This window comes from Sorex araneus, chromosome 5, assembly GCF_027595985.1.
Source record: "Sorex araneus isolate mSorAra2 chromosome 5, mSorAra2.pri, whole genome shotgun sequence".
Lineage (NCBI taxonomy): Eukaryota > Metazoa > Chordata > Mammalia > Eulipotyphla > Soricidae > Sorex > Sorex araneus.
The window spans coordinates 57,553,328-57,569,224 of NC_073306.1; the positions used below are offsets into that span (position 1 = coordinate 57,553,328).

The following is a 15,897-nucleotide window of genomic DNA, read 5'->3' on the forward strand; positions in this document are numbered from 1 at the left end:
GCGGTGCTTGGGGTACCATATGGGATGCCGGGGATTGAACCTGGGTCGGCCGCGTGCAAGGCAAATGCCCAACCCACTGTGCTATCGGTCCGGCCCCATCATACAGACATTCTAATGTCTCTTCCGCCCCTTGCTTTTTAAAGCTGGTTTGTTATAAAGATGGCAGTGAAGAATGAACAGGCAAGAAAATACAAATAAAATATAGGCAGACAAGGGTATTAAACCTAAAGCCTGGCTTGTAAAGTATCCCAATGATGTTGTTTTTAATTATTTTTCAAAAAAGTTAAAGCTTGAACTGGAGGAGATACAGTACAGTAGGTGAGATGCTTGCCCTGCATGTGGCCAACCTGGGTTTGATCCCCAGCACTACATACGGTTCTCCACTCCAAAAATACACTATGGTTATAACTCAATTATCGGGGCTGGAGCAATAGCACAGCGGGTAGAGCATTTGCCTTGCACACAGCCGACCGGGGTTCAGTTTCCAGCATCCCATATGGTCCACTGAGCACCGCCAGGATTAATTCATGAGTGCAGAGTCAGGAGTAACCCCTGTGCATAGCCCAGTGTGACCCCAAAAGCAATAAAAAAAAAACCCCAAAAACTTAATTATCAATAAATTTGTAAATCATGGTTCTTTAATAAAATTAAAAATTTTTAATTACCATAGCAATGGACTGGAGCGATAGCACAGGGGATAGGGCGTTTGCCTTGCACAGGGCTGACCCAGGTTCAATTTCTTCGTCCCTCTCGGAGAGCCTGGCAAGCTACAGAGAGTATCCCGCCCGCATGGCAGAGCCTGGCAAGCTTACCCATGGTGTATTTGATATGCCAAAAATAGAAACAAGAAGTATCACAATGGAGATGTTACTGGTGCCTGCTCGAGCAAATCAATGAACAACGGGATGACGGTGCTACAGTGCTACCATAGCAATAAGCACGACATAAAATTTAGATGTTAAACTCTACAAGTCTGCATTATATGCACTGGTTTGGGGAAGCGGTCTTTTTTTGAGGTGGGAGAGGGTAGTGGTGATGGTGGCGATGGTGATGGCTTGTGGTTACTCCTGGCTCTAAGACATCATTCCTGGAAAGGTTGGGGAACATACATGGTACTAAGGCTCAAAATTGTGTCAGAAGGCATGCAAAGCAAGTGCCTTCCCCATTATACTATCTCTCAGGCCATTCTGAAAAAGTCGTAACAGTCCACCAAATTCAAAGTTTCATCTGTGCATCACTGCTAAAGCTTCTCATGTCTCCGGGGAGTTAGCAGGTAAACTCATTTTACAGTAGAGAAAAATAGAAGGAAAGGAACTTGTACAGGTTCTCTTGCAGTATACTAAAAGATACAAAAGTAGTTTAGAGCAATGTTTTCCAAAGTGGGTGATACTAATGCAGAAGCCTCCAGTATTACTAGGGGCACTGTTTGCTTAAAGAAGGTAGGTAGAATTTCAAGGAAACAGTGATTTTTGTCTGAAAAGGAGGTGGCGGACCAAATAAATTTGGGGATTAGTAGTTGAGAGAGTACAAGAACCAGGGAGATAGCTCCAAGAGCCCTGAAGTCACTTACCAGCACCACTGTTTGTAGTCCTGGTGTTCCCACCTCCCACCCCCAAAGCAGTACAAGACCTGAGCAGCACTGCATGGCTGGGACCAAACACTAACACTAAAGCTTTCTGTTCTGCCAAGTCAGCATACATTAAAACACGCCTTTAAGCTCAGAGGAGCAGCTATGGTTCGGCAGGTGCTGGCCTCCCAGCCCACTGTGGGCGGCTCTGCCCCGGGGTCTGGTGGCTTAGGAAATGTGTTTTTGTGTGTGTGTGCCTAGTGAAATAAATCAAAGGGCAAGAGCGCATGTTTTGCACGCCTGAGGCCCAGGGTTTCGCAGTTCAATCTCCTGCACCAAAAAGTCCTCTGAGCCCTGCTGGATGTGGCCCTAAACCGATGGGGGTGGGAGGGTGAAGGGTAGAAGAGAGTGCTGTCACAATAAGGGGCTAACACTAAGTGACTCCACATCACCTCAATTCCAAAAATGTACTGAAGGTAGAAATCTGTCCCAACTCCAGGGCTATGCTGAAGCCTTTTGGACTTCAAATAGAAGAGACTGCTTCTGAGTGAGCGCAGGCTTAACTCATCACTTTCTTCAGTGATGAGTTGGCAGCAAGGGAGAAGGAGGGAGGTAGAGGAAGAGGTGATGGGGAAGGGGCTGAGGGGAGGGAAAGGGGAGAGCAAGAGAGAATATGTGTTTTCAAGAACATGTATGCACCCAGAAGGCTGGAACAGTGAGGGGACTGGCCTGAGCATCATTACAATACTGTGCCTGTGTGTGCGTGTATGTTTTCAACTGATCACTTTCTTCCAACAGGCTTCAGATATTAGCGAGAACTCTGTGTGTGTGTGTGTGTGTTCAAGCATACGTATGAATGCCCAACTGCTGAAACAGTGAAGAGGAACAGCCTAATCATTATGAGGTTGAATCTATACTGACCCCCAAAACCCATGGACTTCTCTACCATAATTCTCTGTGGTAGAGAAATTTTATCTTCAGAAACTATTCGCTACAGAGTAACTTCAGAAGATGCATTTATCTTATATACCAGATTCTTTCCCCCTCTCACTAGCTGTCTTATCCATGTGGTTCATACAAGGAGAAAAAAAAAGTGCAGGGATAGAGCAGATAAGACAGAACAAAGATTAAGGCGTTTACTAGCATGAAGCTGCAGCTGCTACCCTGGTTACAATCCCAACACCACAGATGCTCCCCTGAGCACTGCCAGGTATGGGCCCCAAAATCAAATAACAACAACAAACATAGTGAAGGGCTGGAGAGAGAGCGCAACTTTGATTCCCAGCACCACCTGGTCCCCCGTAATGGAGCCACAGTAGCCCCTGAGCATCCTCACAGTGTATGCCCCCAACCAGTCCCCCAAGTTCCCCCCATTCCCCTCAAGAACAGCAAATTCACTAAATTAATCAAATAAAGTTTGCATTTTTGTTGACTGGCATAACTGAGTCACAATTCTTTAGGAAGCAGCAGCCCGATGGGATTACTATAATCTATATCTGGAAGGAATGGGGTACTCTGGTCTTATAGCTCAGTTTCAGGCTAAATAGCTTTGTCTTCTAAGGTGGAGTCTGTCATCATCCAGGCACCTATTCGTTACACCATTAACTTAGAGCCAAATCACTCAAAATACTTTAAAGAATCTCAGAATATGGGCTGGAGAGGTAAATCTGCAGGTAGGTCTTTTGCCTTACACATGGCTGACTCGGGTTTTTCCCAAGCACCCCATACAATTCCCTTGAGCACTGCTGGGAGAGATCCCTGAGTACAGCTGAGTGTCACCCCAAAACAAACTATATGGGAGAGAATGGGGAGAAGGAGAGAGGGTGGAAGAGAGGGAGAGAAAAAGAGAGAAAGAATGAATCAAGTGCTTGGAGACTAACTACTCGGGGATCAGAGCTTAGTGACTGCTGCCCACAGTGCTCAGAGACCGTGCAATGAATGCAGAGGATCAAACTTGGAGGTCCAGTACAGAGCATGTGCTCCAGCCCGTTCAGTTCCTTCTCCAGTCCAAACCATACAAATACTTATATGGATCATGAAGCCCCAATTTTCTTTTTTTTGTTGTTGCTTTTTTGGGTCACACCCAGCGATGCTCAGGGGTTACTCCTGGCTTTGCACTCAGGAATTACTCCTGGCGGTGCTTGGGGGACCATATGGGATGCCGGGGATCAAACCCGGGTCGGCCGCGTGCAAGGCAAACGCCCTACCCGCTGTGCTATCGCTCCGGCCCCATGAAGCCCCAATTTTCTATAGAAAGTTCTGGATGCTCTCTTCATACCCACTGAACTCTGTAGATTTTTAGATACACTACCCCAATATGTAGGAGTCAAACTAGACACACTGATTATGCACAGAGCACCTCAGATAAATTCTTTTTTTTTAAAAAAGTGATCAATACCGCTGATAGGGAAGAATCAGAATCTTGGTGAACATGGAGCAGGGGACATATCCTAAGAATCAGGGTGACTCCTGAGTGCAGAGCCAGGAGTAATCCCTGAGCATAGCTGAATGTGGCCCAAAAAGCAAAAAAGAAAAGAGGCTCTCCGCCGGGACGTGATCCGGGGGGCTGCACGTGTGCGGCTTCACCGAAGCTGCACAAGCATGATTCCAGAGGCCAGCTAAACTACTCTTGATACTGGCAGCTCCTTGCAAAATGTCTCCAGACTGAGAACTAAGCCTTGGCCCCATGCCTGCCCAGGAGGGGAAAAGTTTTTCTCTCTCGCCTTTTCCTTGCAGGGGCGGGGGGGGGGGGGGGAAGCATAGGGGGTGGGGAATGGGATGGGAGGTATACTGGGTTTTTTTTTTTTTTGGTGGTGGAATATGTACACGGGTGAAGGGATGGTTGTTTCAGCATTGTATAACTGAGACTTAAGCCTGAAAGCATTGTTATTTTCCACATGGTGATTCAATTTAAATAAAAGAAAGAAAGAAAGAGAGAGAGAGAGAAAGAAAGAAAGAAAGAAAGAAAGAAAGAAAGAAAGAAAGAAAGAAAGAAAGGAAGGAAGGAAGGAAGGAAGGAAGAAAGAAGGAAGGAAAGAAGGAAAGAAAGAAAGAAGGAAAGAAAGAAAGAAAGAAAGAAAGAAAGAAAGAAAGAAAGAAAGAAAGAAAGAAAGAAAGAAAGAAAGAAAGAAAGAAAGAAAGAAAGAAAGAAAGAAAGAAAAAGAAAAAGAAAAAGAATCAGGGTACCCAGACCATGTATTGACAAAAATCCAAGTTCAGGGCCAGAGTGACAGTACAGCAGGTAGGGCATTTGGCTTTTGTCTTTATGTGGGCAAGCCAGGTTCACGCCGCTATACCCCATCCAGTCCCCGAGCCCACCAGGAATGATTCCTGAGTGCAGAGCCTGGCATAAGCCCTGAACACTGCTCGATGTAGCCCCCCAAACAACAGAGAACACCCCCACCCGCCTCCAAAAAAGAGCCCAAGTTCAATTCCTACTACCACCTAGTTCCTGAGCACCTATGGGTTAGTCCTGGTGGGTCCCAGCTTAAGCATCACTGGGAATGCTAATGCCCCAGATCCCATGGGCACTGTTTTGGAATTCTCTCCCTCACAAAAAATGTGGTGAACCTAAACCAGATTTTGTTAATGTTCCTAAAGCTCAGTATAATGAACACTGCATTAGGCTTAATTCCTGTACCTTCACTTACTAGCTACATAATTTTGAAGACATTATTTAAAATTAAAGTTTTCTGGGGCTGCAATACAGTGGATAAGGTGCTTGCCAGGCAAACACTTAACCTGGGTTTGATTGCCAGCATTCCATATGGTCCCCCAAGTACTGCCAGGAATAGTTCCTGAGTGCAGAGCCAGGAGTAACCCCTGAATATTGTTGGGTGCAGTCCAAACAAAAACTAAATACAGGGGCCACAGTGATCCCTAGCATCCTATATGGTCCCCCAGCCCCACCAGGAGTAATTTCTGAGAGCAGAGCTAAGAGTAAACCCTAAGCAATGCTGGATGTGGCTTGAAAACCAAAACCACAACACAACAAAAAATACCTAACATTTGTTGAAGACCTGCTATGTGTGCAAGGTTTAACATGAATTATTCTCACAGCAACTATGTTTTTTTTTTTCCCCCGGGGGGGGGGGTGGGGGGAGCCACACCCAGTAGTGCTCAGGACTTACTCTTGGCTCTCTGCGCGCAGAGATTACTCCTGGTGGGCTTTGGGGGACCATGTGGGATGTCAGGGACCAAAACCAGAAGGCCATGTGTAAGGCAAGAACCCTGCCCACGGTACTATCATTCCAGCCCAAACTGTAGGACTGTCGTCCCGTTGTTCATCAATTTGCTCAAGAGGACACCAATAACTATAGGATTTAATAATGACACCCTCGAAAAAAAATTAGTTAGATAAGAAAAATTAAATAGCTGGTCCAGGATTATACAGCACAAAGTTTACAGTCAGGCTCTGCCACCTGAATTGCATGAATTAAAACACAAAACTCTTCTACAGTATGTACTGATGCTTGTGGTAGGGAGTACTAAACACTAGGTGGTGCCTTACTTGGGAACTGTACTGAAGGACGAGAATCTGCAGTCTCCTTCTGTCGTAAAATCACAACATCCCCATCTTTTAAGCCGTAGGAAGCCAGTGATCTGTGGTTGTCAGTTAGCGGTCTTTCAGCATAAACAATCTGTGAGAAAAGATTTAAGGGTATATGAAACACTAGAAGTAACGAAATAGTGGAATAAAACACAAAGTTTACAATCTTCCTCTTCATCAAATACCACACTCATTTGAGTCACGGGTTAGGGAGATAGACTGGCAGAGAACAGGCCTAACGTATGGGGACAAACACACACCCTGTCTTCCATCCCCTCCCCCACCCATTCCTTCCTTCACTTTCCAGATCCAAACAATCTGATTCATAGCCACCCCTCTAACTTCATACTACAAACACGTCCTCAAAACACACAACAACTTTGCTTAAGGCTATCTTGTTAGCTCTTCTCTTTACCTGAGATCTATTCTTTCCCAATTATTTTTATTTACTTGGCCTTTTGGGCCACAACTAGCAATGCTCAGGAGTCACTTGTAGTGGTGCTGGGGGACCATATAACCAGGGATTAGACCCAGGTTTTCTGTATACAAAACATGCACTCCAACCTGCTGAGGTTTGCCACCCCTTCCCCATTCTTTTTTAGTCTCTGATCAAACAGGATCTCTGTCTTCAAAGTCCTTACCTACAGGAGAGAAGGAACTGCCTTGCATGTTGTTGATCCCAGCTGAATCCCTAGGACTGCATATGGCATTGTCAATCTTGAACCAGAGCAAGAAGTAGTCCTTGAGCAACAACACTGCCTCATGTATCCCGGCCCATCCACAATTGAAAAACATACTTTTAGTGTGCATTTCTGTTTTATTGTCTTTCTATCATACTAAAATGTTAGGGGTGGGGAAAAAGCTCAAAAGGCTGAAGCACATGCCTTGCACACACAAAGCTCCAAATTCTATACCAGCACTACTGCGTGCAGTAAGTACCCGCAACACTTCCACCAGAGCATCTAGTGGGACCCTGCACTTCTGAGTCTGAGCTGCACTGCATCTTTAGGCTCAAGCACTGAACCACTAGACTCATAATCCAAACTGAGCATCATTAGGAATGACCCCCCTCCCCCGACTCCATGAACAGTTTAGGAGTCCATCCCCCCCCACACACACCGAAGAAATCTACTTGAGGACAAAGAGTTTGTTAAGGAACATACTCCAAATTCTGAGAACGAAGTAGAATCTACTAGAGAAATAATGCCCAAATATTTGTTGAGTTGAAGGACAAATGTGGACCAGAACAATAGTACAGCGGAAGGAAACTTGCACAAAGCCTACCTGGGTTCAATCCCTGGCATCCCCAAAAGTCCCCAAGCACCACCAGGGCTAATTCCGTAGTGCAGAGCCAGGGGTAACCCCTGAGCACTGCTGGGTGTGGCAAAAAAAATGAAAAAAAAAAAAAAAAAAAAAAGAAAGAACAAATGAAACTACGGGACGTAATTTTAGACCCAGGTTCGATCTCTAGCACCTCATGTGAGCTCCCGAACATTGCCAGGAATAATTCCTAAGTGCATAGCCAAGAGTAACCCCTGAGCATAGCCTGGTATAGCCCAAAAGCCAAAACACACCAAACCAAAAATAAGATGCAGTATTACCAACTTTAGTTCCTATTATTTTTTTTTGCTTTTTGGGTCACACCCGGCGATGCACAGGGGTTACTCCTGGCTCTGCACTCAGGATAATTATCCCTGATGATGCTCAGGGGACCATATGGGATGCTGGGAATCGAACCCAGGTCGGCCACGTGCAAGCCAAATGCCCTATCGGCTGTGCTATTGCTCCAGCCCCTCCTATGTCATCTGTACTATATAACAGTCCGATGCACCTACTTTCAGATCTTCCAGACAAGTCGTACAGAAACTAAGGTCAAGCCCAAGTTTGATGCCAGGACCAGAATGGTCCCCAAGTACCACTGGTAACAACTCTCCCCTCCAACGCAGAGCTGAAATTTTGGCCCCCAAGCACTGCCCACTAAAAGATCTTATACATTGGTAAACCTAAAAGTTGCAAATGCTATCTTTCCTGCCTTCTTCCTCCAAAGTTCTATCATTCTGTTTATGAGAAGAACAGGGTAGGGTGCTTGCTTTGCATGCGGCCAACCTGGGTTCTATCTGTGGCACTCCCTATGGGCCCTGATCCCAACAGGAATGATCCCTGAGAGCCACCTCATGTGGCCCCAAAACAAAGGCCAAAGAAATAAAAAAAAAATGTATGGAAAAAAAGAACCCAGGCTGCACTACTAATATTTTTATGATGTGCAATCAAACATGAGAAACTGATGAAACCAGGCTGTGGAAAGAAAAGGAACAAAGAGCACACTGTTGTTTTACCATGAGGGAACAGGAAACCTAGCCTGTATTATCATAGCCTCTAGAGGAGCATTCAGTACTTTTGGCTTGGAAAGGTTTCGTCCTAACAAGCTGCTTTTCACCAGGTCACATGCAAATACAGGAACCTGAGTCCTGACCTGGCTCTGAGAGGGCCATTGCTCAGCTGGCCAGGCCTCACATTTCCCATTTGTCAAGCAAACTGAACTTAGAAAATCATTACAACCTTTCAGATCTTTGTGCTCTACTACCATTTACAATGCTTCCTTGTGTGGCCTCAGAGCTCTCATACTATGACTGCCTAATACAAAACATAAAAAACAATCTGGCAGGGGGAAAGAAGATCAAAGATGGGCATATTGGCTCTCAGAACTTGCACTGTCATAAGGAAAATAATAGAAAACTGAAACAGCTCCCTTTCTTTTACAGTCAAATTATTTCTGGGGAAAGGCCCAAACTTTATTTGCAATTTGACAGTTCAGCTGTATTTTTAAAAATTCTATGCCAAAACAAACAAAAAATCAGCTATATCCTCACCTGCGAAGTTCAAACAAGTTACCACAAATTGAAATGGTCTATCAATTCATTTACAGCCCTTATTTAAGCATGTATCTTAGTAAAAATATACCTGAATCAACAATTGTGTGCAGTGTTAGTGTTGTATAACTGTGGGATTGATCACAAAACACACTATTAATCTGATTTGGCAAATGTCACCAGAAGCATGTAGCAAAAGGAGGAAAGATGTACCAACAGAAAGGCAGGTCTTTCAAGGATGGCACCAATGCTAAAACACCACGATGAAATATGGAAAACGAAATAAAAATAGCACACAACCATCACTGCAAGAGTTCTACTAAGGGGCAACGTAATACTAACTTCTCAGAGTCCCCCAACCTAATCCTTATTTCAGTCTCATATTCATTTTACAAGGTAGCATTCTTTGTACTATTTTATGAGCAGGAAAACTGTACATAAAGTTCAGTGACCTGAGGCTAGTACCTATTTTTTTTTTTGGCTTTTTTGGGTCATAACTGGCGATACTCAGGGGTTACTCCTGGCTCTGCACTCAGGAATAACTCCTGGCAGAGCTCGGGGGAACCATATGGGTTGCTGGGAATCGAACTCGGGTAGGCCGCTTGCAAGGCAAATGCCCTACCTGCTGTGTTATCACTCCAGTTCTATTTTAAAAAAAAAAAAAAAGCTAGGATAAAAGAATCTACCTGACTTTCCTAGTATCATATTAAAAATCCCAAATCTTTTATTTTGGGGCCATACCCAGCAGTGCTGAGTTCAGATGATGGACACCAAGACGGTCCCCCCCCCCCAAAAAAAAATTATGTGTTCAACAACTCAGTTATTGGTCCTGCCCAACATCCTCAATCTTTTAAATGCAAAGAAGCCTGGTGAAAAAAGTTGGGTGATCTTAACAAGGGTAATAACGTTCACCACCATAATGCTTAATTCAAAGGCTAGATGGGGCTAGAGCTTTAGTGCAGCGGGGAGGACAAGGTCAACCTGGGTTAGATCCCCAGCACCATGGGGGTAATTCCTGAGCACAGCCAGGTGTGGGCCCCAAACAAAATAAAACAAAGGTTAGGAAAGCTTGAAATTCAAGTTCTGTGGGTGACACAGGAGGGTAAGGGAAGAAGCTCATTTACACTGAACAATCCCCAACACACACACACACACACACACACACACACACGAACAATACTCCCCCCCCCAAATAAAAACACCAAAATAATAGAATAGAAGGAATAAGTGAGGAACTACAAGTATTAACCTGCAGAACTGAGGGACAGAGAGAAACTACAGAGATAAGGCACTTGCTTTACACAAGGCTGACCCAGGTTTTATCCCTGGCACCCCATTTGGCCCCCTAAGCACTTCCACTTAAGCCCTGAGTACTACTGGGTATCCAAAAAAATAAAGATAAACAAACCAACCAACCCTGCTTGGGGCAGGAATGGGTAGGTTACCTGTCTGAATGTGGTGACCTAAGCTTGATCCCTGGTACCGCATAAGGTCCCCTGAGCCTACAAGGAATGATCCCTAAACACAAAGCCAAGAGTGATCCCTGAGCACAAAGCCAGGAGCAAGCCTTGAGCACTGCCAGGTATGGACCCAAATCAAAATCAAACAAAAACCCTCCTATATTAGACTGTTACAACTGCAGCACTTAGTCAAGAGGAGGCATCCTACAGATACATTCTAATCTCAATATTTAACAGAACACTAATGAAACCCCAAAACCTTTATACATGAAGCAAATGTTCCTGGTCTCTGAATGAGGTCTTTCAATCAGCAGAAATGTTAATACATTTTTAGCACCAAGGGCTATAAATTGGCCACAAATCCTTGGTTTCACATTTGAACGGAAACATAACAGTATTTACCAATAATTAAGGGCCCTCTATATGCCAACTAATTAGAAATACTATCCCATGTAATATTTTGACGTTTGTAACTATTCTGAAAGATAATTTGCTGAAAGTTACTAATCAGCCTTTCAAAAGATCTCACACTCCTAATTTCTCTCTTTCCTCAATTCAAATGTCCAGGAGAAAGAAAATGTTAATAAAACGCAGTACAGGTATATAATGGCATACTACGTGGTAATTAAATATATAAATTTAAAGAATTTGAAATGTTATGGGGTAATACTGACAAAATACTGCTGACTTAAAAAAAGAGAAAATTATATAGTTCAGGTAACCTTTTTAAAAGATATGTCAATTCTATAAGAGGAAAAAAAGCAAAGGAGAAATATACAAAAGTTGCTAATAACTCTCCATTATTAAGTGATCATGTTATCTGTTTTTTGTTTTTGGTTTTTTTTTGTCTGCTTTTTAGGGTTTTTTTTTTCCTTGGTTTGTTTGTTTTAGGTCACACCCAGAGATGCCCAGGGGTTACTTCTGGCTCTCCTGCTTTCACCACTCAGGAATCACCCCTGGTGGTGTTGAGGGGACCATACAGGATAGGATGCTGGTGACTGAACCAGGTTAGCCATGTGCAAGAAAAGAGTCACACACGCTGTACTATTGCTCTGGTCCCCTGTGTTATCTTTTTTCACCTATTATTTGTGAAAGGAGTGGAAAAAAAAAGAGGAAATGACCTGAAAAATAAGCATGCCGAAATGAGTTTTAACATGAAATTTCAGTTTCTATTGGGTTAAAATTGTTTTACAGGGGCTAGAGAGCTCGAAGGGCTTCAGTGTGGCCCCCAAACAAACAAAAAACCAGGAGTTTTATAAATCACAAATCATGATATGTGCATAGCTATATTTCCAGGACAATACTAAAGTTATTATTAAGCATTTAGATAAGCCTTTGAGGTAGTCCTCACATTCTGCATACATTTTTACCATATGCTGCTTATAAGGATAAGTTAAAATGCTTCAAAAATACAAAGACATTAAAGTGAAGCTAGGTTCTCTTAATTGTTTGAAGGTTGCCCAGCCAAGTTTGCATCAAAGCATCACACAGAGGCATGAGTGGTTCCCAAGCCCACACTTGTATTAAGAGGAGGAACTTGCCCAGCTTTAATCACACATATAAGTAGAGGTTGTTTCTACTTTAAATTTGTTATCACTGCATTAAACTACAATAGTCAGACTAGAATCATTAAAAACTAATAACTTTTCCAGTGTATGTTTATGAACAATTTAAAAACTAATTCAAAAGGCTGAATTCTAAGTCAGTGATAGTCAATGTGAAGCAGGCTTAATTAAGACATTTTTGGTTGCTGTTTCGGATCACCCTGCGGTGCTCAGAGACGGTTCTTTCCTGGAGGCATGGTCAAGGGGACATACAGTGTGCTGGTAGAAGTGAGGGGGAACCAAACCTGAGGGCCATAACCGAAGTGGCCACATGCAAACTAAGTGCCTAGCCTTCTGTACAATATAGGACAATTCCTTAAGGAAAATAAAATAAAAAATAAAATTTCCATTTTCTTGTTTTTTAGCTCATTCCTAAGTTCCACTGTTTATAATATTCATAAGGTATCACTTTATGTGTATAATGCATTGATATTCTTGTATATGCCCACTTATATATATGGGTTATACATAAGACATCTCAAAACGTTTCACTGAGGATACATGACAAGGAAAAATTGGAGACTAATTTTTCCTGATGACAAAAAAAATCTAGAAAAAAATATTTCCTTTAGAAATGGACATGAAGCAGAAAATGGAGAAGGTAAATAACAGTAAGATAGAGACCAGAACTATGAGAGGAAGAGATGAGTAATAAGGGAGAATCCTAAGGAGTAAGGACAGTGGAAACTCAAGTAAGTGAAAATGATGTATTTGTGGGTATAGATTATAATGATGTTTACTACTCTGATTTGGCGAAAGGAAATGACTCAAGTGTCTAGGGTGGATCCCGTTCCTGCCTGATGGGCAAGCAAGAGAAAGACAACAGACCACCAGACATCTTAAAATAGATACTGTGTTAGGTTACAAAGACTCCAACAGTACAAACTTGAAAAACAGGAGCTGTAAACAGCTCTACATGTAATACAGGCTTAACACTTGCTGAAGCCAAGGTTTCCATATGTTAATTTGATGCCAAAACAATGACCTAGTGAGCAAGAATCTGCAGATAGTCTAATTGCTCAACTGGTAAAAGTATTCCTAATTTTTCCTGAGCTGGCCCAGAGGATGGAACCTGCCTCAACTACCCAGTTATTTTATTTTTTGGATTTCTGGCCACACCCTGTGTGCTCTAGGGACTACTCCTGGCAGAGCTCAGAAGGGACCATATGTGGTCTCAGGGAAGGAACCTAAGTTTAAACTGGGGTTATCAGCAAGCAAAGTGAAGTGCCTTCAACTGTGGTTTAAACCCTTGACCACACCTTTCTTTAAATCTAATATGCTATTTAACATTTTTCGCTATTGCCTGGAGCGATAGTACTGTAGCTAAAGTGCCTGCTCTGCTTGCAGCAGACCCGCTTATACCTGGGCCCCCCAGACTCCTGAGCGATCAGGAGCAACCCCTGAGCACCACTGGGTGTGACCCCAAAGCCAAAATAAGTAATATAAGGGAAGCAGATAAATCTCAGTGGCAGAGCCAGTGCTCTGAATGCATGAGGCCCAGGATTTGATTCCCAGGAAGCCAAAATAAGTTGGCTTTCCCCTCCCTAATTCAAACTGTTTCTTCCTACATCTCCTCCACTTGTGAGACAAAATGGTTCCTACATGTTTGTGGATTTCCTTCTTATAGGTAAAACTGCAGTAACATTTCAATCTTTCGTCAATATCCTTTTGTAGTTTTTGCCAGACCGCTGCTTGAGTGGCTTTGCACTCTGAACAAATCCTTTCGTGGTGCTCAGCTTTATGCCAAAGTTCTAAAGTTCACAAAGTGCAAAGGAATCATATGCACTTCTGAACAAAATATTGGCACATTTGTTTATCATGACGAGGTGTCATTGGGCAATACTTTTTTGGAACTATTTCCTCATTGCAGTAGGGAATCAAGACGTTCGGGTGGGACCTCGGAGGACTTTCCTAATTTCTTTTTAAATTTCTTCATGCTTGGACTGACGTCCTCAAAGCCCGCTTACCAAGTCGGGCTTTAAATGTTTTCCCGTGAAAGCTAGAATTATCTCCTTCTTTTTTTGGTGGCAGCCTCAAAGTAATTCTGAAGAGCGCTGAAATTTCCAGCAGGGCAGGGAAAAGGAATCAGATCGTCATACGGAGAAGATACCAAGCCCCGTTCAAGCCCAGAGCCTCAAGAAAGCACTGAGCTCTGAACGGACCCAGACAGGAATCAAAAAGCACCTTAAAAACAAACTAACAAACAACAACAACAACAAAACAACGTAACCGGGAAGGCAGGTGGTAGTAAAACGGACGAGTGCCATTTCCAAAGGCCACAGAAGCCCAAGGCGGTGGAAGCCGCGCACTTTCCCGGGCCGGCGAGTGCCTTTCCTTCCCGGGGAAGCCCTCTCCCCGGACGGCGCGGGCACCTCCGCGGGCACCTCCGCGGGCACCGCGGGCACCTCCGGCCCGCCGCCGCCGCGGCCCAAACTGGTATTTCTGGTCGGGGAGGCCGGACGGACGTCGGAACTCCAGCAAGCCCAGGGCCGCGGTGGGGGCTCCTCCGCGCCGCCCGCGCCCCCCACTCCACCCCACCCCACCCCGGGCCGTGCGTGTGTGGGCAGCGCGGATCCCCGCTCCCTCCCGGATGCGGGGGCGAGCCCAGAAGGTCCACCCTGCAGCAACACCCCCAGCCCGCGCGCGCACAGACACGCGCAGACACACACACAGACACACACACAGACACACACACACAACTCCACACCAACCCCAACTCCAAACCCCCACACCCCACGCACGCACACACACACATCCCAACTCCCCGTGGGCACAGCAGGCGACACACACACCACACACACACCCAACTCCACACACACACAGACCCCCAACTCCACACACACCCAACTCCACACAAACACACACACGAAACACACACGAACTCCCCGCGGGCAGCAGGCGACACACACATCACACACACACACACACACACGAACTCCCCGCGGGCAGCAGGCCACACACACAGACACAGACACACACACACACCCCGGCGGCCGGCGGGCGCTCGGCCCCGGCCCGAGGCCTCCCTCGCCCGCCAGCCCGCCGCCCGCCGCCCGGCGCCGACCTACCTGGCTCTCGGCTGCGGGGATGCCCGACTCGAGCTCGCACAGCGCGCGGAAGTTGTGCAGCTCGAAGTCGGCGTCGACCTGGAGGGAAAAGGTCACCTCGGAGAGGTCCCTCCGCACACAGTACACGGTGAGCAGCATGGCCCGGGCGCGACCCGGCTCGGCTCGGCTCGGCCCGGCCTCGGCGCAGGGGTGGCGGGGTGGCGGCGGCAGGGCCTGGCTCGGCGGTGCTGCTGCGTGCGGGCGGCGCGGGCTGCTCGGCTCGCCCGCTGCTCGCTCCTTCCCTGCCTCACACACGCTCAGTGACTCACTCGCTCCCGCCCTCACGCGCGAGCACGGCCGCCGCCACCCGCCTGCGACTCCGTCAGCCCGTCAGCCCGTCAGTCCGCCCGCCTGCCTGCCGGCCTGCCTCCCACTCCTGCCGCCAAGCGCGCCTGCCGCCCGACGCCCCGCCCCGCCGCAACGCGGCTGCCGTAAAGCCCCCGCAAGGGCCTCTCCGCCTCCGCGACGCAACGTAGGGGCGGGGCCAGAAAGGGGATTCCGGGAGATGATTGGAGGAGAAAGAGAGGGGCGGGGTCTTCAAATGGGAGAAGGAGGGAAGGCTTGAGAGCCAAAAATGCGGAGGAAGGAAATAGCGCGGGGTGCGGGGGGTGGGGAGGGAGGGAATTGCTGGAGTAACCGAAATCGGCGGAGGACCCCACAATCCCATTATGCATCCATTAGGCATGTGTCGGGCGTCTATCATGTACTTGGAGCTCGGGATACAAAAAATGTGCTGAAAT

The 15,897-nt window shown here is 45.9% G+C and overlaps 1 protein-coding gene across 2 annotated transcripts in view; it reads right to left on the bottom strand.

The window, feature by feature from the left end:
- Nucleotides 1-15,535, bottom strand: part of LOC101550305 (protein DDI1 homolog 2) — a 47,988-nt gene extending 32,453 nt beyond the window's left edge. For both annotated transcript variants that reach the window (XM_055140112.1, XM_004603359.2), the window contains exons 1-2: nt 15,119-15,535; nt 6,078-6,207 (exon numbers count right to left, since the gene is read on the bottom strand). In XM_055140112.1, the coding sequence (XP_054996087.1) occupies nt 6,078-6,207; nt 15,119-15,256 (268 nt within the window). In that variant the 5' untranslated portion in view covers nt 15,257-15,535. The remainder of the gene's footprint in view (nt 1-6,077; nt 6,208-15,118) is intronic.
- Nucleotides 15,536-15,897: the final 362 nt, after the last annotated feature.